Source organism: Orycteropus afer, unplaced genomic scaffold (assembly GCF_000298275.1).
Source record: "Orycteropus afer afer isolate SDZICR_OR568_19922 unplaced genomic scaffold, OryAfe1.0 scaffold00018, whole genome shotgun sequence".
Taxonomy (NCBI): domain Eukaryota; kingdom Metazoa; phylum Chordata; class Mammalia; order Tubulidentata; family Orycteropodidae; genus Orycteropus; species Orycteropus afer.
This window is the reverse complement of record NW_006921605.1, coordinates 21962280-21986284: the sequence shown is the minus strand read 5'-3', so window position 1 is coordinate 21986284 and position 24005 is coordinate 21962280. Positions and strand designations below refer to the sequence as shown.

Here is a 24005-nt window from a genome sequence, read left to right as displayed (position 1 = left end):
ACTGACAAGGAGAAGGCACCCGCAAGGGCCTTGAAGAGAAAGGATAGGTCTCTAATGCCTCTAAATCCTAGGTGGGTGGGGGGAGCAGCTGAGCCCAGAAAGCTAAGCTGAAAATGAACCTTTATGGAGAGAAGGGGAGTAGGCAGCCAGCGAATGAAAGGAGGATTCTGATGCTACCCTAAGGAAGGAGGCTTAATGGAAAACGCAGCAGGAAAATGAAGCAGGCTCTTAAGGAGCAAGAACTGTGATGAAGAGGGAGGTGATACAGCAGCTCCACGCAGCCAGTCTAGCGGCCTGGGGAAAGCTGCTGTACCTACGACAGGCCGGTTCTAAGAGCAAGCCTGTTGTTGTTGTTATGTGCCGTCGAGTCAAACCCGACTCATAGCGACCCCTCCTTGGGTTTCTGAGGCAGTATCACTACGGAAGTAGGATTGCCCAACCTTTCTTCCGAGGAGTGGCTGGTGGGTTTGAACCGCCAGCCATCTGGTTAGCAGGCAACTGTCTTAGCCACTATGCTACCAGAGCTCCCACTTCAATAAGAGCAAGCCTAGGAAGGCCATTCCACCTTTTATCCAGCACCTCACACGCCCGCCCTCTTTACTGCAAGCCCAGGGCTGGCAGAAAGCAACGCAACTAGAGGTGAGTTCCCTAACAGACCACTGGCTTAGTGCAGTAGGAAAAGTACAGGCTGCATCATTTACACCCACTGCCACTGAGTTGATTCTGACTCATAGTGACCCTATAGGACAGAGTAGAACTGCCCCATAGGGTTCCCAAGGCTGTAAATCTTTATGGACACTGACTGCTTCATCTTTCTCCTGTGGAACAGCTGGTGGGTTTGAACCACCAAGCTACAGGTTAGCAGCTGAGTGGTTTAACCACTGCACCACCAGAGCGCCTTTCTATCATTTGTAACTGTGTGATGTGGGGTGACTTACTTAACTTCTCAGCACCTCTCCTCTCCTCCACCGTAACGGTGGGATTAAGAACCCACAGTGAGAGGCAGCGACTTCGAGGAGCAATCAGTCGGGAGACAGGGTGAGGAGAAGCTTCCTTGGGAGGAGGGGCAGTGTCTTCCATTGGGTATCCTGGCTTCCTTCTTGAAATAGGGATAATTTCTCCTATTTTTACTTACTTGAATTAGTCCATACAAAGAGAGACCTTTACGAAAAAAGTCTACCCACCACAGTGTACAACTTTATCCCTGCATTTATTTGCAAGTCTGAATCTTGTTTCCAGCCTGTCACCTCTCTGGGAGTAGGAACCATGTTTTATTCCTGTGTGTCCTGGCAGTGCTTAGAACCGCATGCCTGGTATACAGAAGACAATCTTGTGTCCCTCTGCCTGGAACACCTTCCCTTACAGAGCCGGATGCCTCTCTCCCTTAGTCAATGCTCTGCACAAGTGCCACCTTTTCCTACCGCGTCCCTCCAGCCACTCCTCGGAGGGAAGATGGGGCAATCTACTTCCGTAGTGATACAGCCTCAGCAACCCAAGGGGGTCGCTATGAGTCGGGCTGACTCGACGGCACATAACAACAACAACAACAACTGTGTCCCTCAGATCCCCATTTAAACTCAATCCTCTGTGCCCCCCCCCTCCACATGTACACTCTGGCACTCTGCCTCTCCCTTTCTCCCCACTGCACGGGTCACCTTTTAAATCTAATACAGACTTCACTTACATGTTGTTGGCCTGCCTTCATGCGTGCAGGTCTCTTGTCTGTCTAGTTTTATTGATGGATCCAGGGCTAGCATAGTACCTTATACATGGTGAGAAATTATTAAGGGAGAATTGAATGACCTCTGGGCCCCGTGTAGTTTTCCAGGGTACCAGACTGCTTCTTCATCGTTTCTCTCTCTCAGCCCTAGAAAAATACGCACTATACCAAGTGTTCCATGGGAAAATAACTACTAACCATTTCAGAGCATCAACACCTCCGAGCCCCTAGTGCTGAACTCCATGATAGCAACAATTTTCAAAGAAGAGAGTCTAGAATGAATGGAATGTATGCTTCATTTGCAATATAAGGAGCTGCCCAAGGCTGTCATAACTTAGCTTTTCCTTTACTTAATCAATTGATCAGCTGTTGACTGGATGATACTGGATTCCCTAGCATAGGAGAGATAAGATTCTTTAGAAGCCAGAAACCAGAGGAAAACCTTGATGACCATTAAAAACAACCAGGAGTCTGGATGGCGAAAGAAGAATGGGGCCTCTTTGCAGGTCCTGAACGCATTTCTGATTTCTCATGCTCAAATGTCTGTTCTTTTTTTTGGTAGTTAAATGTTTAAATTGAATACCAAAGGAAGGATGTTTCAAATAAATCCTGCTACAACTAGGCAGACGACCATTAGTTTCTACCCTGGGGCAAATTCTTCCTCTGTCTTTGTAACCGTCCTCCCCTAGTGCAGCAAGCAGGCCAGAGGACAAGAAGGAGGGCATTCCTGATGCAAACTGGCTATGGAGTGAGAAAGAGAACCCCAGATCATTTTAAATTAATTACTGTAGGTCAGAGCAGACCCCCTCACGGTATCAGAGAACGTCTTAGCACCAACTTATGATAGACACTGAATCATCCGATACACGCTCAGAGCAGCTCTTAAAGATGATCTAGTCAATTATTTATTTTTTTTTTTTGGGGGGGGTCTTTTTTGTAGTATAGAAAACTGGGGTGAGAGGTGAAGGGACCTGTCTGGGGCTCTACAGCCAATGAGGGAGCAGAAACTAGAGTTCAGGCCTCATTAAGTTCCACTGTTCTTATTTGTATAATTTTTTAACTCTTACCAGCAATGGCTGATCCGTTCATTATGAATCAGGTAGATGTATCACCTAGAAATAATGACCTCTGAGCTCTTAGGAGAAAAGGTTAAATAAATTCAGAAAATAAAATTGTACTCACCATACCACTTAGTGCCAGGAAAGACTTCTGCAGCGCTTCTCGTTAGAAACTTAACTGAGAAGAGGACCACAGACTAATTGCAAACCCAAATGCCCTAACCCTGCACCTAACGTAGACGTCCCCTTCCCCTTCTCAGCCCAAATGCCCTAACCCTGTACCTAAAGTAGACGTCCCCTTCCCTTTCTCAGCTTTTAGGCTGATACACTCTAAACTGACTGCTGTGCTCTAATAAGGTACATTTTCTTCTTCTTCCTGATTTAATTTCCACCTCTATGATATTCATCCATAACATTCCTCTTCATTCAAGTTCTTCCTAGAGTCTTCTACCAATTGGCAATTAGTTCTTATGTTCAAGATATTTCAAAATTTGTGTTCCCTTGAGTCAGCCCTCATTAATTCTATACAACTCACTTTACTCCCTGAGGTCTCACCCTCTCAGGACATGGACTCAATATGTAGTAATAATATTTCACTTATCTGGAGGCCAATTTTCTAAACAAATTCAACTATCCAGAACATAGACAAGAACCATAAAATAAGCCTCTAGCTTCTAGGACACAGAGCAACTCAAGTGACACTCAGGTCATTTTACCCAGAGGCAGGGCTGATTTGCTAGGGGCCCATAAAAGTATTCTAATTTCTTTGAAAATCAGAAGGGGGAAAAAAAAAAAAAAAAGGAATTTTAGGTGAAAGAAAATGTTTTAATATAGTGAGATATTTGTCTTTATACCCATATGGTTGTAAATATAAATTGTTAATTTGTTTTTTAATGGAGGAAAGGGGAAACTCATCAGGTGGCCCTGCTTACAGGGAAGACCCTCCAGCAGGCTTCGAGGCCTACTTACTCTTATTTTTACCAACATGCCACCAGCTTCCTGGTGGTTATCTTTCTTACTTCACCGCAGACCAGAAGCAGCAAATTAAAAGGGGGGAATGGCCAGAGGCAGGCAGACTGCTACAACTTAACTGGATTCTACAAGTAACAGCTGATGGCCATTAAAAAATGAAGAAAGGCACAGACCTTTCAAAGAACAGGGTCTACTGGGACTACTTACTGCCTACCAGGGTAGCGTCCAGAACATCCCAATGGTTCCTGAGCAGTCTCACTCACCAGATCACTGGCCCATGTGACTGATCTATAACACTGATTCTTACTCATTAACATAGTGTTTATTTGGCTTTGCTTAAGACGCCAAAGACGTATGTAGGAAATTTAAAAAAAGACAGAAGTATAACAATTGGTATTTAAAGAGGTTAAGCGTCAGTCATTTGAGAAAACGAAGTCTTTGATTTCTTATGAATTCCTGTTCTTCCCTCCAGTGATACTCAACATGTCATAGGAAGCCTAAGTTCATAACTGTACACGAAACATACCCTCAGATTCCTAGGTATCAGGCAGTATGTAAATAATGAAAATTTGCTACCCCTGGCTAAGGACATCCTTCACCATCTCTGCCCATCACTGCAGAGCTGGAATTCCTCAGCACAGCAGGATGGCCCTCAGTCTCCTCTTCCTCATGTTTCAAGACCAAGATCAAGAACTACTATTTGTGAAATGTTTGCATATTTTCTCAGGTAAAAAGACCATGTTCCTTTATGTTCCACCGGAACCCTTTAACCTGTAAACTTTAACAATATGCATCTGTTTACACATCTTTATCATCTTTATAATCACTGGATTCTAACAGGGACACTGGCTAGTCTCTGCTATGAATCAGGAAACAACAACTCCCTGGGTGAAAGTATCAGAGGAAAGAGGAAAGTGGCCCTCTGGGTGAATGTGGCCATCATTGCTCTCCCAAAGACCCTGGGTATGTGTCAACCACTGCACGGGATATACTTACACTAAAAACTATTTGATGTTTATCTGAAATTTAAATTTAACTGGGCGTATTTTGTTTTGCTGAATGAATCAGGCAACCCTATGAGTGGGGCAGATTCAGCCCCACACTAGGGTACGTGGCTTAGTGAGCAGGATGTGGGCTGGATTTTAATTTCCACTTACTACCCTGACTGGCTATTTCTCTGAAGTGCACAAGCTGTGCAGTGGCACAGGTGGTCCTGGATTATAAACTCTGTGAGGGCAGGTGCAAGGTTTTATTCACCTTAGTATCTCTACAGTGCATAATACGGAAGGAAGACGGGGCAATCTACTTCCGTAGTGATACTGCCTCGGAAACCCAAGGAGGGGTCGCTATGAGTCAGGGACAACTCGATGGCACATAACAACAGCAACAACAGTGCACAATGTTTATGAACTGCTTGGCCTAATAAAAGCATATGTTCCTGAAAATAGTACTTCACACTTGCATGTCAAAGAAATATTTTTGGATGGAAAAGAAACTTCCTGTCTCCCTTATACGACACTTGGAAGAATTTTCACCATCTATCTTGGTCAGCTTTAGTCACATGGGCATTCAACTGTCAGAAGTCAGACCAGGAACACGGCACTGAGCTGAATGCCACATGGGTTTCCAAGGACAACCCAAGAGTCATGAGGCACGGCCATACTGTTACTCTCAGGACTATAGGGCGTTTTACAGACCCTTAAAATAAACAAGAAGGTTAAAAATATATATTACACATAGACAAGCTTAGCTATAAAGGTAGAATCATCCAACTCTGGTGGTCAAAGAGCAGATGAGTTGCAAAAGAGTGAAACGAAAGAATTTTGACAGTTATGCTACTGAATTAAAAAATGAAAATAACTGAATATACATTGTCTTTATTTTTTCCTGCTTATCAAAGTAATATATGCTTATTGTAGAAAATTTATAAAATATGTGAAATAACAAAGTAGAAAGAAAAATCAAATATAATCCCATCACCTAAGAATTTGTTGTAGTTGTTGTTATGTGCCATCGAGTCAACCCCAACTCATAGCGACCCCTCCTTGGGTTTCCGAGGCAGTACCACTACGGAAGTAGGAATGCCCAACCTTCCTTCCGAGGAGTGGCTGGTGGGTTTGAACCGCCAGCCGTCTGGTTATCAGGCAAGTGTCTTAGCCACTATGCTACCAGAGCTCCCATCCAATAGTTGTCCTTAAATGGAAAAACACAATTTCCTTTTAACTTCTGTCTTGGAAAATGGAAAAACACAATTTCCTTTTAACTTCTGTCTTGGAAAACTTCTTTTCTGAATATGTTTTAAAGTGAGCATCATTTTATGGAATAATGTATGTGTGAAAATATTGGAGGGAAGAGCTCAAATGCTTTTTACTGGCAAGGATATGCATTTAAAGTATGGAGGTCACTGACAGAAACGCAACTGCAATCAATAGTTCTGGCACACCTCCTTCCAGTCTTTCTTCTTTGTAACTGACATCACACTGTGAGAATAATGGAGCACGAAGTGAAAGGTGATTTGACAGTTACGCAGGCAGTATCTGACTTGGGCTCAGTTTACACACATAAAAGGGACACCAGCTTTCCATCTCACTGCTGCCACTTGGTATTTCTTCCTCTCTTCCTTCCTCTTACTACTGCCTGAAACTGCATGCCTTCATCCCCAAGCTCCAGGACTGGCCACGGCACGGCCTGTGGGAAGAAGATGGGTGGCAGCCAGGAGAAAAGGAAAGCTGCTTTGCGCTTTCCTGCTGATACTTCTAGGTCTGGTTTCTACAGCAGCAGCCACCTGGGCCTGTTGTTGTTAGCTGCTGTTTGGTGGGCTGCCCCTGCACAACGGAACTCAGTGCTGCCTGATCCCGTAACTCAAATATTAGGGCCTAAAGCCCTGCTTCGCCTTTACTCCTCACTCTGTTTGATATCAAACATCAAACTGCTTTGCAGTTTACAAAGAACTATGATACACATTTATCTTTAGTCCTTACAACTCAGATGTTACTGTTGTTCCCATTTTACAAATGAGAAAATAGAGGCTTGGAAGTTAAGTGAGTGGATTTGAATCCAAGACCTCTGATTCTAACTTCTGTGCTCTTACTCAGACTGCCAGTGTCAGCTCTGTGTGTAGTTAACACCCTTCATCGTAAAAATACCTATCCAACACTATTATAACTTATATAGCCTCAACAGGGTTTTTGAAAAACCAAAAAAGTGGGGCTTGGCAGATTGCAGTCTGAAGCCTTCCTTGTGAAAAGTACCCTTTCTACTTTTCAATGTGAGGGGTAAGTACGACAGTCAAGATGAAGAAGTGATGACAGACCAAGGCGTGATGAAAAAAGGTCAAGGCCCAGCTGCGTCTACATCCCAATAAATATCAGAAATACTGACGGGTCATTCTGGACCCTTTGTGAGGTGCCACTTGTTAGCTCTTCTTACTCAACAGCTGCAATGCCACTTGTATGAACTCCAAGGAAATCTCCAAAGATCTGGGTACTTGTTTCAGGGACAGGAAGGTAGGACAGAAGCTGTGAAATGCCATTCTGCCCCACCATGAGTTAGAAGAAAAGGGGAATTTCAGTCACAAGCAGCAGGTGGCCACAGGAAGAAGGAAGTAAGTGGGCTTGGAGGCAGAGGACTAGGGCCACTGGGAGGTGCACTCAGGGACCTCATCACGGCCTGAAGCCCTGTTCTCCCTTTACCCCTCACCCAGCTGAGCTCTGAACTTCCTATCTCTACTTCATTTTTCCTTCTAAACAAGGATCCCCGATCTCTACCCCAGAGACCCTGTCTTAAGACTTAGGAAGCTTAAAAATTTTAGCAAATGACAGATGGCCAAGCAGGGTGTTTCTATTTCTTTTTCCAGGATTGCAAATGAGAGAAGTTGTGCTCTGGGAATCCCAAGATGGAACTCTGAGCTCCCTTTCCATAGGAGCTTGCTATGTTTAGCAGTTCCTTTCCTTAGTTTTCCTATTTTACAAGGAAAAAGAGTTCTGTGCATTATCCGAAGGCATCTCTCTCATTGAAATCCTCTCCAGTTTAATGTAGTTATTGCTTTCCCATTTGCCTTTTATTTTTTTTAACCAGAAAATACATTTCCAGTTCCATGCGATAGTCTTAATAAAATACTAGAACCTCCAAGAACTTTGAAACAGAACAAAACAGGAAGAAATGGAACCTTAGATTTCAACCATCTGACATCAGGCAATGGGGACCTTTAAATCATGCAGGTCAGGCATGCCCTTGCTTTACAAAGCTCTCAGGCTAAGATTCCACAAATGGGTCCTTTACAAACGGCATCCTCTGTGGACAAGAGCACACGCCTACCTTTGGATAACTCCCCAATTCTCACAACAAGGCATTAATACCTTGAATCTGTATAATCCACAGTTTTACAAAGGGCTTTGTTACACATCATCTTGGCTGACCCTCAACAAAACCCAGCAGGGTAGGTAAGGCAGATGAAGAAACAGGCATGAAGAAGTTAAGGACTAATTCAAGTCAGAAGATGTCTGAGCTAAGACTCAAACCCAGGTTTTCTGATTTTAAGTCTAATACAAGGAGTCAGCTCTTTGGGAGCTCTGGTAGCGTAGTGCCTAATGCACTTGACTGCTGACCCGAAGGCTGGCGGTTCAAACCCACCAGCCACTCCTCGGAAGGACGATGGGGCAATCTATTTCCGTAGGGATACTGCCTCAGAAACCCAAGGAGGGGTCGCTATGAATCGGGTCCGACTCGACGGCACATAACAACATAACAACAACACAAGGAGTCAGTACCTTCTGCAGAGAGGGAATTCACAACTAAATCCATGGCACCATGGAATACAAAGACACTATAATCAACACCTCTCTAACGCTGCTGTCATGTGCCCACAAGTTTTAAAAACCCTCTATTTTGAAAACTTAGTTTTATTAATCAGATAACATATTTGTAGCAATATTTTATAAAAAGATTCACCAAATTTCTTTCACCATTTTTTTTTTTTGGTTTTTGCAATTACTCTACATAGATATGTATTTTCTATACACACACATACACAATTCATATAGAACTTCCCAAGACAATCTACTAAAGTGTATATTTAGATTATACCTATAGACAATTTTAAAGAGCTCTAGTGGCACAGTGGATAAGGCATTTGGCTGTTAACCAGAAGGTCAGTGGTTCAAACCCACCAGCTGCTCCGTGGATGGAAGATGGGGTGATCTACTTCCATAAAGTTTATATGTAGCCTTGGAAACTCAAAGGTGGTTGCTATGAGTCGAAATTGACTTGATGGCAGTGAGTTTTTATAGATAATTTTATAAAATATAGTAGCCATCGAATGATGTCACTGACTTAATAATGGGAAAGCTGGGCCACTAAATTGTCAGTCATCACACGGCTTTTTGAAACAATGAAATGAAGCCCAATGCAGAAGTCACCACATCAGGGATTACAATTAATGTGTCTGGCAAAATGACTAAACTTCTTTCCTAAAGTGGTTACACATCTTATTGAGTCATATTGCAGTCATTAGCCAGAGTTAATTTCGAACAGATAGATGGAGAGATACTCATGTTTAGGCCTGTACAATCTGAAGTCTCTTTCATTATCTGCTTGTTTCACTAAAGCAACCCAAAGCCTGAAGAGTTGCTTAATATTAGCAAGACTTCCTAATAACATATCTGAAATAAGACTGTCCTAAGATAACACATAAGGACTGCATGAAAAGCAGTTTTGTTTGGAGACTGGTAATGTTGAGATGATAAAACATAACCCGTGGAGAAACCAAGCTCTCTGCCTGAGTTCCCATCACGAGTCTACTAATACCTCTTACTGGTTTCATACCTCTCAGCTCGAAATTCTACTTCTTTCTTATTCGGTAATATGCCTAGGTACCAGAGCACTGAAGAAGAGTTATTTTTTTCAGCAACTTTAGAATTTAGCTAAAACTCCAACAACTTTCAGGTCTGAGTGTTCTACTTCCAGCAATAATGCTACGAATTTGGAGCATTTTCCAGCTAGTGTGCTGCAAACGAGTTCTAAGTTGGCTAAGGTATGCATTCCCTTAGGAAGGCGGACTGGCACTTGGGTGGCTGGATCCCTGGCCAGTTGTGAGTGGCCTCATCCATTTACCCACATGTATCGTCAGATGTTATTTTCTGTGGGCCATGACATGAAAAAGGTTGGGAGGTTGGGAGACATTGAACTGAAAAAAGGAAGGGTTCCCCATAAATTCCAAGGCTAGTCTGTTACATGCAGACGAGGCCCTCCAATGCTATTCTGAAAAGTACCCAGTAAACCGGACATTAGAGGCAAGTTAAAGGGTTTAAGTACTCTCACTCTTGGGGAGGAAACTAGGAACTCTGGTCATTTTACAGCCTGAGGAGTTCCTTTTCAGGAATTCTGTCTTCCAAAAAGAAGAAGGAGGTGGCTGAGGAGGTCTAGGAGGGAAGGAATAAAGCTGCTGGGTCTGCAGGTGGCAGGGAGATTCACCTGGCCTTGTTGCTTGCTGTCGCTTCTTCCTTGACATTAAGACGAAGGCTTTCATCCTCCTGCTCTTAAAAAAAGCACATTCCCCTCAACTTTCATAAATCTGCAATGCTTGAAAAGAGCCCCGGTGTCATCAAGTGAAAGAGGCAGCTTTAGGAATCTCACTGGAAGGAGGGGTGTCTTCAAGCCTCTCAATGCTAAGCCGGACATTTCCTAACACTGGACAAATTGTACGTCCAGCTCGGGGAGGGTGAACTGCAGTGGTCTTTTACCCTCCAAACCAATTGTTAGCTTTTCACAGGAATCAGCAGGGAAGAACATGTGAAGCCTCCGTGGGGACGGTGGGCACCCCAGGCCCTGTGTGACCCTGCATGTAGATGAAGCAGGCCCCGAGCTGTCGGGCTGCGCGGCAGCGTTCTCAGAGAAGCCCTTTTCTCCGGCGCGGCCCCCTGCTGGGACAGCCCTTTTCAATTTTTCTATCCCCTCTCCATCTCTTCTCCTGCAGAACACAGGGAAACTTGATTGAAATAAAGACCTAGGGAACATGGTTTATTTTCCCCTGTTCAATCCATTTTAGAAAAGCTTTTAATTGGTTTTAAAAAGATGCTAAACAAAATGTGATGATGTTTTTCAGTCTTCAAGAACTACAGATACCACTTTTTAGACTTTCAAAGGGCTAATAAATCAATCATGAAATTAACTCTCCAGCTAAATTGAAAGCAAAGCCACTGAATACCAGGTTCATTAAAAATCTATGCATTTGCTTCGAAAAATTTAAAATTCAAAGAAAATTATCCTAGTAACTGAAATCTGACTTGCATTTTTAGTCCTACGCTGAAAATCCAAGACCAAGGCAATGACAAAGGGAGAAAAGGAGGGCTTGTGAAGCAGTTTTAATAAGCCAATTTCTAACAGGGGAGGGGGTCCCGGGGAGGGGGAGAAGCAGAAAGAGACTATCTTGATCCATAATAACACAGCGCCCCTGAAGGGGGTCTTTTATTTGAGCATGTGCACACATGCACACACAATTTTTCTGTGTGAAAGCCGGAATTACAGCAAATGCCAAATGAAGGATTCTGTGACTGATATGATTACTGTATCGGATACATACGCTATTCTTCTTTTGAAAGGAAAATGCCTACAATTTTCCTGCTTTCTTGCCAGTGATAAATAATAGTATTCTACCACTTTACACACCTTTGCAACATTCAGATTCACACACTTTTAATATTTAATTGAAAACACCTGAAACACCTAGACAATGATGGTTAGTGACGGGAATGCTTCTGCTATCCAATGACAAATGCTCTTGACACTAGATCAGTCTAAAAACTTATTTCCTGAGAGTATACAAACTAATTTAAAAAGCAAGGTGGTACAAAGAATGCATATTTTTATTTTGTGAAATGCACCTACCATATGAAATAGCAGTTCCACTCGTATGTATTTAACCTTTTGAGGAACTGCCAGACTGTCTTCCAATGTCAATGCACTAGTTTACACACCTACCAGCTGTGTATGAGAGTTCCTATTTCTCCATGTCCTTGTCAACACTTGTTATTTTCTCTTCTCGATTCTAGTCATCATAGTGGGTGTGAAGTGGTAACTCATGGCTTTGATTTATATTTCCCTCACGGCCAATGTAGGAGCTCTGGTAGGGCAGTGGTTAATGCATTCACACGCTAACCAAAAGGCTGGCTGTTCAAACCCACCAGCCATTCCACAGGAGGAAGATGACCCAGTCTACTTCGGTAGAGATTTACAGCTTTAGAAACCCAATGGGGGCAGTTCTACCCTGTCCTATTAGGGTTGCTCTGAGTCAGAAGTGACTCAATGGCAGTGGGTTTGGTTTTTTGGATGGCCAATGTTGAGCATCTTTTCATGTGCTTAATGGTCATTTGAATATCACTTGTTTTTGTTTTCTCTCAAATCACCCCCTATGTAAAAATACAACCTCAGCAGTACTGAGACACTTAGCTCCACCAAAATGACAGGACACTCAAAAAATACATTTTGTTGAATAAGTTATTCATCACGTACCTCTAAACCTCTGTGCCAGATGCTGTGAGATTTTTAAAGCATAAGATAACGGTCCTTCCTTAGAGTCTTAATGATAATTTTTAAAGGAATGGTCATTCTGATTAAGTCTTTAATCAAACTCTAGCAGTTCATTTGTTACTATGTTCTGTTTCTTTCTATTAGCATTTATAGATTACAAGTATCAAATAACTCTTAGCCAGAGGATTCCTCTCTGTTTAAATTGGTGTATATGTTGTTGTTGTTGTTGTGTGCTGTCGAGTCGGCCCCGACTCATAGCGACCCCTCCTTGGGTTTCCGAGGCAGTATCACTACGGAAGTAGATTGCCCAACCTTTCTTCCGAGGAGTGGCTGGTAGGTTTGAACTGTCAGCCTTCTTCTGGTTAGCAGTCAAGTGCCTTAGGCACTACGCTACCAGAGCTCCTGGTGTATATAGTATTTAGTAATGAAAAGGACAAGCAATTTAAAAATATCATTGAAAACTTATTCCCTCTCTCCCAAAATGACTTTTTGTGTAAATTCTTTTTAGCTCCTAAACTGATTATTGTAAGAAAGAAATTTCATTATCTGGAAAAATTATCTGATTCTAGTAATTTTTAAAATGCTAATTTTATAAAAAAGGATGTTTTTGTGATAAATATCAATAATGGGGAGAAAGTATTTACATTCCAATAATTTCAAATGTATCTATTTACATACTTATAAAAATACTGAGGAAATCAGGGAAGGGAAAAGTGTACTTAGTTCTTTAACTTCAGCTTTGGTATAAGCTAAAACTCCAGTTTTGGGGAATGCCAGTTTTTAGAAAGATGATTAACAAAGCCTTCCACAGGAACTATATAGTAAAATTTCAGGGCTGTTGTAGGTTATATGTCTTTTCACCATTCTAAAAATACAGAAAACAAATAAGGTAGAAAATCAAGACAAATCCCCTACCTTTACCTCTGAAACACATGCATATATCATTTTAACTGTAAAATTAAAAATTAGATTTTGCAGCTTAATACCAAATATTTTCTATAGTTTATCTCTGACTTCAAATATGCGATTTCTATGCAAACATTAAGATCTTTTTCACTTAACCCCTTAGTATATGCTTTTGATTGACATTTCTTCGAGGTGACAGCATGCAGAATCCATCGAGAATTTGTGTCTTATATCATAGCCAAACATGCCCTGGCAGCCTCCACATAATTAACATATTTAACCAGCCCTCATAGGTTGGTTTTAAATTTGTTACGCTATCAAAATCACCGTCTTTAACAGCCACATCAGTAAAATATGCAACCACATGAACCAAAATCCTGACTAGAAGCTTACCTTTCAAAAGCTTCATATGATACAAGAGAAGTAACTCAAGGTCACCTGTAAGTCTGCTTACAGGAAGTCAAGTATTTTATAAGTATTTCCCCAAATACAAATTCTTAGGAAAACCCTATGCAATCATAAATGAAACAAATGGGGCATGTATTTAGTTGCTTCTACATTAATATCATAATCTCTCATGAGTGACGGAGGGTGTTCTGCTTCCCTAGTGCCGCTCTGACAAGAATTTACCACAAATGGGGTGGCCTTAACAAACAGGAGTTTATTCTTAAAATTTGGAGGCTTTAAGTCCAAGTTCAAAGTAACAGGCTCTCGGAGCTGGGTGAAAGCCCCTCAACCTTGGGGTCCAGCTCTGCCTCCTGCTCCTGGCCCACTGGAGCTAGAGGTGTTTCTTCACTCAGACAGCTGCTGGCTGCTGAGGCTGAGAAGCCCCAAGGTTGACAAGTAAAAAGGCACAGTCCTGATGTTACCAAACCACATGGCAGGCCATTAACTTAAGTCCATTGTAAGTTCCAAGGCTGGCAGAGCATGGCAGGCTGCTGAGCAATGACACGGCTACATGCAGGGTCCAAGCGTGCCATAGGCTACAGACCATTCCCAAGTCTTCTCCTTATATATAGGAAGCAGACCATATCCCAAAGGCAGCTACTCAGCTGCTTGTGGTAGATCCCACCATGGAGTTGATTGCTGGTCTCATCATGGGAAGTAACTACCACCAGCTGCCTAGCCACTCAAGTTGACACACAAACATAATCACCACAGAGGGTGTCAGGGATGTGTAATATGGTGGGGAACTTATAAAACAATGAAATATAAGACTAATAGAAACTGTGGGGTTTTTGAGCTCTTCAGTAAATCAAGGGAAAACCTCTCTGGTTGTTAAGAAAATTGTCTACCTTAAAACAAGAGGCAAGACCAGATGATCTTTCACAATTCCTTCAACAATAGAATTATGTAAGTCTAATGATAACCTGCTTAGTTAAAGAAAGTTCACCATTACATGCAATTTACTGAAACATTCTCTGAAAATGTCTTCACTGTCATCATCATCATCACCATCATCATTTTTACCTGAGGTGGCGCCTTTTTCAATAACACAAGAAGAGCCTGTAACACCAGGTTAGAAAATCGAGGACCAATAGGAACATAATCTGGAAAAGAACATTGTTGTGTTTAGGGATTTGATATACATGCACACATATTCTAGGCATTCAGAACATTCTGTATCAAGTGTAAACACAATCCTATAACAGTCATGCAACAATCTATAATAATAATAATAATAAACATTTAAATGTGTGAAATATAAGATCCCTTATCTGTAAAATTTCTGATAAATCTTTTAACTACCCATTCTGAGTTCACGGAGTCATCTCTGGTTTTCAGAAATCATTTTCTTTTTAGAAAGAAACAAAAATAGGTGTGTATTTCTAAATAATTACTGCAAACCATGGCAGTATACCATAGGCGCAAAGCTGGAAAATGAGTAGCAGGAAACAGTAACAAGAGAATGTTCTGTTAAGCACCTACCAGTCTTTCAAGATCCAGCACAAACACTGTCTCCTTGGCTTTTCTCTGGATGCTGCATGCCACCCTTGCCCTGTGCTTAAGGGCAAGCATCAATGCTTCCTACAAACATCAGCCCTCTGAAGTCAAAAGTCATCCTTCCCTCTTCTGCATTTTCCAGAATATATGGCATACTCTTTTCTGAATTATTTTTTTTCCAATACATGTTATAATGGACAGGCAGCATTTTATCTATTTTTCTGTGACACTAATAATTCTAACACAGTAGTAAGAGCTCAGCAAATGCTTGTTGAGTGAATGAACAAACAAGCACAGATAATAATGATTCATACAAGTGAAAATATACTCAGAGGGCACACATTCCTGACATAGTAGTGTTGCTATGACCACACATCTCATTTGTGCTTAGATCAAGGAATTTACACAGAGCTACGAGTATGTGCCTAAAAGCATTCTAAGAAATAACACTATAAATTGGGTTTAGATGCATCAGAAATAACAGATCCAAAAATCCAGGTCATAGGTAAAACTATCAATTTATAATAAACATTGCCAAAACTTAGAAAAATAAACAAACAGGTAGCTTTAACAGAGGACTTAAGTCTGAAAACCATGGGAACCATGAAGGAAGAAGAGTTAAATTGAAATCATTTCTGTACCATCAAGGTTAGCTCAAGGAAGAAGGGACTAAAATCATGTGTTGGATAGCATTTGCAGACATTTACTAAGTCACCAGGTAGATTTCTATTTCAATGGATTTTATTGTAGCATCCTGGGTCACTGCTATAATAAATTTATTCCAGATTAATTTAGTTTTTACAGTGAAATACAATATAAGAGTATTGGCAATTTTCTGCCATTTATTTCTAGTTTACTCCTTATGAATTAACTGAGTACAGAGACTAAGTCTTATCCATCTTTATGTCCTGTGGGAGCACAGTTAAACACCTCTTGCCATTTTAATTAATTCTAACTCACAGTGACCCAAAGCATAGAGTAGAACTGCCCCACAGTTTCCAAGACTGTAATCTTTATAGAAGTAGATTGCCTCATCTTTCTCCCATGGAGTGGCTGGTGGTTTTGAACTGCTGACCTTTTGGTTGGCAGGTGAGCATTTAACCACTGCACCACCAGGGCTCCTTGAAGTTAAACACAGATGCTTCCTATATGTTTGTATGTATGTGTGTGTGTGTGTGTGTGTGTATTTAATTTTATCTTTAAATTACAATGAAATACTTTCTAACCTTCAGAATGTTTTCGACATTTGTTATCCCATTTTTGTCTTTACAATTGCTCTACAGGATAAGGAAGGATGGAATTTTAGTTTCTGTTTTGTAAGAGCAGAACTGAGATACAGAGAAATTTAAACTTCTGCCCTAAGTGATATAGCCAATTTGTGTATTTCACTCTAATCCTAAACCTTTCTTTCATTAGTCTGCCAAAGGCTGAAAGTGAAATTTATAAATCATAGGTCCCTCAGAGGTACTAAATGGCAAATATATCCATAGATGAAAATTGCTAATCATTTATTATGGGCAGGATTATCTGTGGGAAACACAAAATAAACGAGACACAGGCCTTTATAGGAAAGTAGTTTATAATGGAGCCATGGGCATGAGGCAGAGTTAACATGAACACCACCAGTGACTTCACATGAAGGGATAATGTTATATTTCCCACCAAAGAAAGGTATTTCTATTGCCCTGAAGTCTGTAGACACTTGTTTTTCTCTTCTAATTTCTGAGATAGGAGTCCCTATGTGGCACAAATGGTAAGTGCTCAGCTACCAACCAAAAGGTTGGCAATTTAAACCCAATGAGGTGCCTCGAAAGAAAGGCCTGGTGATCTCCTTCCCAAAGATCACAGCCATTGAAGACCCCACGGAGGGCCTGCACGGTAATGGGGCAGAGACGGCCCAACAGCAAAAGTGATGACTCACCAAGCAGTCTCTCAATGTCATCCACAACCACACAACTGAGCTGGGATTTGTACGCGTCATCAAAGATCTGGAAGAAAGCAAAACTGTTTATTAATCTGCTATCCTCCAAAACTATGGCAATTTCCAAAAAAATGAAAGTTAATTAATTCTTGAGTAATGCCTAAACAATGTACAACAAAACACTAATACTTCAGACTACACTAAATTAGAATTTAATAGAATGGGATTTTAGAACTGTAAGGGTCTTCTTGGCAATTAAAAATGAGCAAATTAACCAAAATCGTTCAGTGATTTGCCAAGACCATACAACTGGATCAGTCTGAGTGAAGAGCAGGCCAATGCTGTTTTCAACACTGAGAGCTGCATGTATCACACGTGGACAAGCGGAGAAAAGCTAATCATTAATCAACTGGCAAATCCCATCAGGTCTGTTCCACTGTCTCATAGCTGTGTCAGGAGTATGACTTTAGTGTTGTGACTCAAGATCTAATGGAGCCATGAGGGATGGACAGAGTAAACCTGACGCCATTTTATTATTTGTAAGAGCTGTGGCCCTGTTAGGTGGAATGACATAGAAAGAAAAGACTCCTGCCAACTCAAATCAGAACATCAAGGTGACACAAGTTACAAAAGAATTATAGTTGGGTAGAAAGGGTCAGATAGCATAGTGCCTAAGGCACCTGACTGCTAACCAGAAGGCTGGTCGTTTAAACCTACTAGCCACTCCTCTGGTAGTATAGTGCCTAAGGCACTTGACTGCTAACCGGAAGACTGGAGGTTCAAACCCACCAGCCACTCCTCGGAAGGAAGGTTGGGCAATCTACTTCCATGGTGATACTGCCTCGGAAACCCAAGGAGGGGTCACTATGAGTCGGGTCCTATTGACAGCATGTAACAACAACAGCCACTCCTTGGAAGGACAGTTGGGCAATCTACTTCCACAGTGGTACGCCTTGGAAACTCAAGGAGGGGTTGCTATGAGTCGGGTCCGACTCGATGGCACATAACAACAACACAACAACAACACACAGGATCAGATGGACATAGTCTTACAACTGGACAAACGATAGTAGTATATTGTCTTAAAGCAGCAGATTAAGAAAAGTAGTGGAGGAAGTTGTTCTATTTTAGCAAGGATGTAGCAATTTCAAATCAGACAGAAGAATTAGTTCATGTATAAGATGAATATAAGAACCCAAAGACTTTAGACTAGCTCTCCTGTAAATGAGAGAGGTCCCTACTCCAAAGACTATAAGTGGGGCTCAATGTGTCCCACTGCTATCAGGAGGAGCATTTACTTCCTGCATGCCAGCCCTGTCTCTCCACGCACCAACACTGTAGCCCTCCCTCCCCATTTCGTTTGGAATAGCCTAATATTTCCTTATTGTTGTTGCCTGGATTTGGAGGGTCTTACAAACTTCATATGAGTTGAAATTTCATTGTAAAGGCAATAAAAAGCCACTATGAGGTTTTTTTCCTTCTTCTTCTTCTTTTTTTTAAACTATTGTGGTAGAATATATACAAGAAAATATTTGCCATTTTAACCATTTTTAAGTATATAATTCAGTGACATTAATTACATCTACCATATTATCCAACTGTTACCACTATCTATTTCCAAATGTTTTCACTGCCCTAAACAAAAACTCACTAAAGAGCTTTAAAGCATAAACATGTCAAGTTTGTGTTTTAGAAACATTTTTCTGGCTGATGCACAGGAAAGCATTAGAGGGGAGCAGCAGTTGCATGAGACTTGGAATCCCAGGTGGGAAGTCATGCTGAGCTGGAAAAGAGAGGGCGCTGGGTGTGCTGGGAAGTGGACAGGCGCCAGAGACACTGAGGAGGTAGAACCAAAGGATCTGGTGAATGAACGTTGTCTGCAGTCAAGGATCCTGGTCTGACAACTGAAATAAGGGGCAGAGGAGCTGGTTTGGGAATGGATCCAATTGTATTTAAAGAGCAGGAGACGAAGAACTCTTTACCCTGCCCTCTCACTCCCAGAAAGGGAAGGACAAAAGAGAAGAACTAGATATTTCACAGGCCCCTGGTACAGAGCGATGGCTCTTTTTGGCTTTAAATTGGTGAATTCAAGAAAACAGGAAAGTCTGGATGCCATAGTTCCATAGTGGATTGTTTTGGTTGTTTTTTGCTATTTTTGGAAGACTAGACCAACACAGTGATACTGCCTCGGAAACCCAAGGAGGGGTCGCTATGAGTCAGGTCTGACTCTATGGCACATAACAACAACAACAACAGACCAACATAACAACCAATATGGTACCCCACAAACTCAGGTGATTTCATGCTTTGTCTTTTTTAAACACTTTTCAGAGTTCGACTCCAGGCTCTGAAGTAGGCCTATCATTCTGCCCATCAAGCTGTAATATCGTGGATTAGAACCACTGGGACCTGAAACATCATGGTCTGGCTAGCTAGAGCAGTTCCAGTTTCTCCTGAGTCAGCCCTTCTCCTGGAAAAAGTATGGCTCACATGGCCACAGGGACTTCACTCAGGATACTGCTGGGGTCTAAACTGAAGATCAGCTGCTGTGCAGTCCTACCCCTTATTTCAGATACTGTCGATCACCTCACAGGTGACTGCATGGGCTACCTGTAACACTTCAGAAGTGCCTTCAGCAGCTATTTAATGTAGGTTTTTTTTTTTTTCTTTTTTTTTACAGATAGCTTTTAATGAATTAATTACTATCACTGGAGGGAGATGAGTGCTCACATCTAACTCTCTTAACAACATCCTAACCATGAAAAACGCTGTACAGTTCCAGTTGTAACTTGACAACCGAAACTCCTTTGGGTAGTAGCCACTCTACTCCAATTTAAATACACACACACCCTTTTAGCTTTTTACACACACATTATTCTTATCTAGTCACAAATGTCATATAAGGTCTTCACGCTCCTCCAACTCCCACCCGTGTTTCCTGCCTCATCTCTGTGCCTTCCACTCTCCAGCTTCCTGGCTGAGGCCCAAGCAAAATCCTCATGAAGAAGATATTCAGCTTCAACCGGCAAGTATATGAGATTAGCTGCCAGATTAAAGCCTAAGTAAGAGATATTTATATACTGAGCTGGAAAATTCAACTTTAGGTAGACAAATCTCAAAGGATTTGAAAAGATACTAGGAGGAAAGATACAGAAAAAGCAAAATTGTAGCAACTGCCCCAGCTAAGAGTACTACAACCAAAATGCCCAACTTGCCCTCAGCAACAGCACAGTTACTCAGTGCCTGCTCCTGAGCACCGAGGCCCTACCTAGCCACAGAGCAACACTTACGGCTGTCACGTCGATGCCACCTCTTAGTGACCCTGTAGGACGGAGTAGTGCTGCCCCATCTGGTTTCCAAGGCTATAAATCTTTACAGAGGCAGACTGCCACATCTTTCTTCCATGGAGTGGCTGCTGGGTTTGAACCGCCAACCTTTTGGTTAACAGCTGAGCCCTTTAACGACTGCACACCATGACTTGCTTCCTTACTAGCCAGGTGGACTGAAACTGGAGCTAAAGTGGCTGTATCTTAAAGAATCTTTAAACTTTTTAAATTTAAAATCTTACCCTCTTATTTAGTAAGACAGACGCCTGATGTTCTAGCCTTCCCTTGCTGGAGAAGTTATCATCACGTAATTTACCATCTGAACCAGGACACTTGTGAGCTGGGAATAATCATGCTGGGACAACAGGTAAAAACCAGGGCTGCTCAAGGCAAGTTGAGAGGTATGGCCACCCAAGTTATTAGGAGTTTCCCATGGAGCAAGTAGAATTATCTATATCTATCTAGTCTTAGAGTCAGTCAGGTGGGATATCAAAGGCAGAAAGCTAGTGAAGAATGGGAAGAACCGAAGAAGGAAAAAGGTATGGAAAAGTGGCATCAGTCAGCATAGAGATAACAAGGTCCATTCTACAGGATGAGGAACATCTCCAGAAAACGCAGAGTCCCCCAGTCTATTTCCAGCCAGGCACATACTGAAATTTTCATTTCAGTGAAAGACATACAAAATATAGGCTTGAGGGTCACTAGAGACAATTGAGAAAGTGAGAAGCCTAGACCCAGAGGCAAAGGCACAGCTGGAGGTACTCTGCAAACTCTTAGAAATAGGAGTGGTGTTCCTGCCACATGTGAGTTAGGGGCAGGTCTGAAGATGGTCCTTAAGGGCCTGCAAGTTCCTACACTCCTGGATTCTTGAGATAAGCTGGGAGCCATCTGTGTGGAAGGGAGGGGCAGTGGCTACAGACTGGGGTCTATAGGAACACGAATAGAACAGGCCAGCGTCAGCTAGCTCCGTGCTAATCCCAGCCTTCCAGTGTCACAAATGACAGCAGTGACTGTTCTAAGATTCTGTCTTCCATTTTCTACCCTCTCTCTAATGCTCTTAGGTAAGTGAAATCAAATCTCTGGTTCTTCTGGGAACTGAAAGAGTCCATCTCAGTTCTGAAGTGGTTGGGGTGAAGTACCTAGTTAGTAGCAATCTGATGACAGTAGGAATCTGGGGGCTTAAAAATTCCCAATGTAGTAAACCTGTCACCAATTAGCTGAAAGCATATTCTAATCATATTTGGTAGCATAAAAAAACGTAAATGAGAACATTCAAATTGGTGCTATCAGAATAATCTCTAGTTTCTAAATATAATTTGGGAGTAGACCAAGCAAACATCAGCTGTCTCCTAATGAAACTGCCTCAGGAAGTGGACCTGAACTTGGCAAAGCACTAGAGCTTCCTGGAATGACCTTAAAATCCTTTATTTGTTTTCTCTGCTTTTTAGGGAAAAAAATCTTACATTTCCACATAACAAGAGCCACAGAGTGGAGAATTCTTAGTAACATAAAAAGTCACAAGGTCTGACAGTTCTGCTAAAGATCTATGCCATTCTCCTTTGTGTGCCAAATAGATACGAGAGCCAAAAGACACCGTGTATTCATCCAAACAACAACAAACGCCCGCCCCCAGCCACAGAGGCACTTGCAGTCACTTCCGGAGAGGCCACTGCTCTCAGCAATACCTGCACAAACCTCACCACACCAGCTCCAGGATATATTAGGATGTTAACCAAAAACGTCCAAATTCTGTTGCTTAGTAACTGATGTCAAAAGATCCAATTTCCAGCTCTGCTCTTTGTATAGACTAAACCATGAAAAGAGGAGGATTAGGCACCACGATTCTGTTCTGTGCAGACTACAATTTCAGTGGAATTTACAGGAGGACATTCAAAAAAGATTATTTCTTCCTTACAAAGCTAGTGGAAAGGAAAATTTCTTCCATTAATTTGCAATCCTTTAAAAACAAGACTCTATCATGTTATTAATGGGTACAATTTTTTTTTTATATAAACAATTGATACTTTAATCTCATTTGGTTAAAAGATGTATCCCTATCAGAGTGTCCTATTTCATCTCTGCACTGATTATGTACTGAGAAAGCATCATGATTAGGTAGTTACAATCAAATTCCGCTGCTTTGCTCTTCTGTTCACTTAATGCCACTGCCAGCACTAATAAACGATTTTAAAAAGTATTGGCACAAAAGTGAATACAGGAATTAAAGTTAAAAAATAAAACAAAGTTGAGGAAGGAAACAAAATGGGAAGGGGAAGATGTGTCAGAGCCTTGAGTATCTTTATGGAACATTCGCTACCCAACAATGTGAGCGTGAGGCCTCCCACAGACTCTGGCAATGTTGAGTTTATCTGTGGAGAGACTGCCTATATTTATCTACAGAGAAGGATTTATTAAGCAAATTAAGCAAGTACAAGGTAAATTTTAAACGAATTAAAAATAAAATTCATATATTTGCACCATCCATTTGTGAACAAGAAGCAACATCTTAATTACAATTAATTCCGACATAGTATGAAAGCAAACTTAATGGCCCTCTCTGCTAACAAAAACTCTTAGCTGTTCATTTAAGTAATAAAGTACTATATAAAAATATCTGATGAAGTAACTAATTCACACCAGGCCTCTTTAATGTGTTACAGTATTTCTGAGCTTCACAAACTATCCTCACTGCCTTTTGAAAGATCTTTTAAACTGAGCATTTTGTCATTAAAATGTAGTTGAGGAAAGAATTGAGAATCCAAGGAAAATGCAAGTGCGAATTGGTACAATTTTCTGAAGAGGTAGGTACAGCTTTGTAAGTCACTGGTATTTTTACAGAAGAGTTTTGATAAATATGGGTGTTAAAGCTATTGAAAAACTCTTGTATTTCACCTAGGAATCCCAATTCTGAGAATTTACCCTAAGGAAATAACCAGAAATGTATGGACAATAATAACAGTAGTTAAGTAAAATCAATCACTGCAAATTATCGAGAACATTTTGTCCCAGGCAGTGTGCTACATTTTACATAAATTACCATCTCATTTAATTCTCATAATAACTCTACGAGGCAGTTATTAATACTCTCATTTTTCAAACCAGAAAATAGAGGATTATAGGTTTAGTCCAAAGTCACAGAGTTGGTGAGTATGGTAGAGCTCGGGTCCAGACACTGCTCTATCTGAGCCTTACACCCAAGTCTTCAGCTAATGAGATGCTACTCAAAGAAAAGTCTAATAAGAAAATGGAGGACAAGAGTGTTCCTAACTTGGTAGTTTTACAGAATATTATTCATAATTATGAAGGGAAAAAAAAAACCCACAATCTGAAAACAACATAAATGTCCAAAAAAGAGATGGCCTACATGGATATTATGTAGCTCCTGATTTAACAGAGTAGTGAAGACACATTTTAGTAACACTGAAAAGAGTTCATTACATTTTAAGTGAAAAACAACAAAAACAAAACGCAACCACTGCCTTGGAGTCGGATCCAACTCATAGCGACCCCTCCTTGGGTTTCCGAGGCAGTATCCTACAGAAGTAGATTGCCCAACCTTCCTTCCAAGGAGTGGCTGGTGGGTTTGAACTGCCAGCCTTCTGGTTAGCAGTCAAATGCCTTAGGCACTATGC

At 41.4% G+C, this 24005-nt stretch overlaps 1 protein-coding gene across 1 annotated transcript in view; it reads right to left on the bottom strand.

The window, feature by feature from the left end:
• NSF (N-ethylmaleimide sensitive factor, vesicle fusing ATPase) overlaps positions 1-24005 on the bottom strand; it is a 130015-nt gene that overhangs the window by 13955 nt on the left and 92055 nt on the right. Inside the window, exons 9-10 of the mRNA XM_007959918.2 lie at positions 17048-17114; positions 14653-14732 (exon numbers count right to left, since the gene is read on the bottom strand). Coding sequence (XP_007958109.1) covers positions 14653-14732; positions 17048-17114 — 147 coding nt within the window. The remainder of the gene's footprint in view (positions 1-14652; positions 14733-17047; positions 17115-24005) is intronic.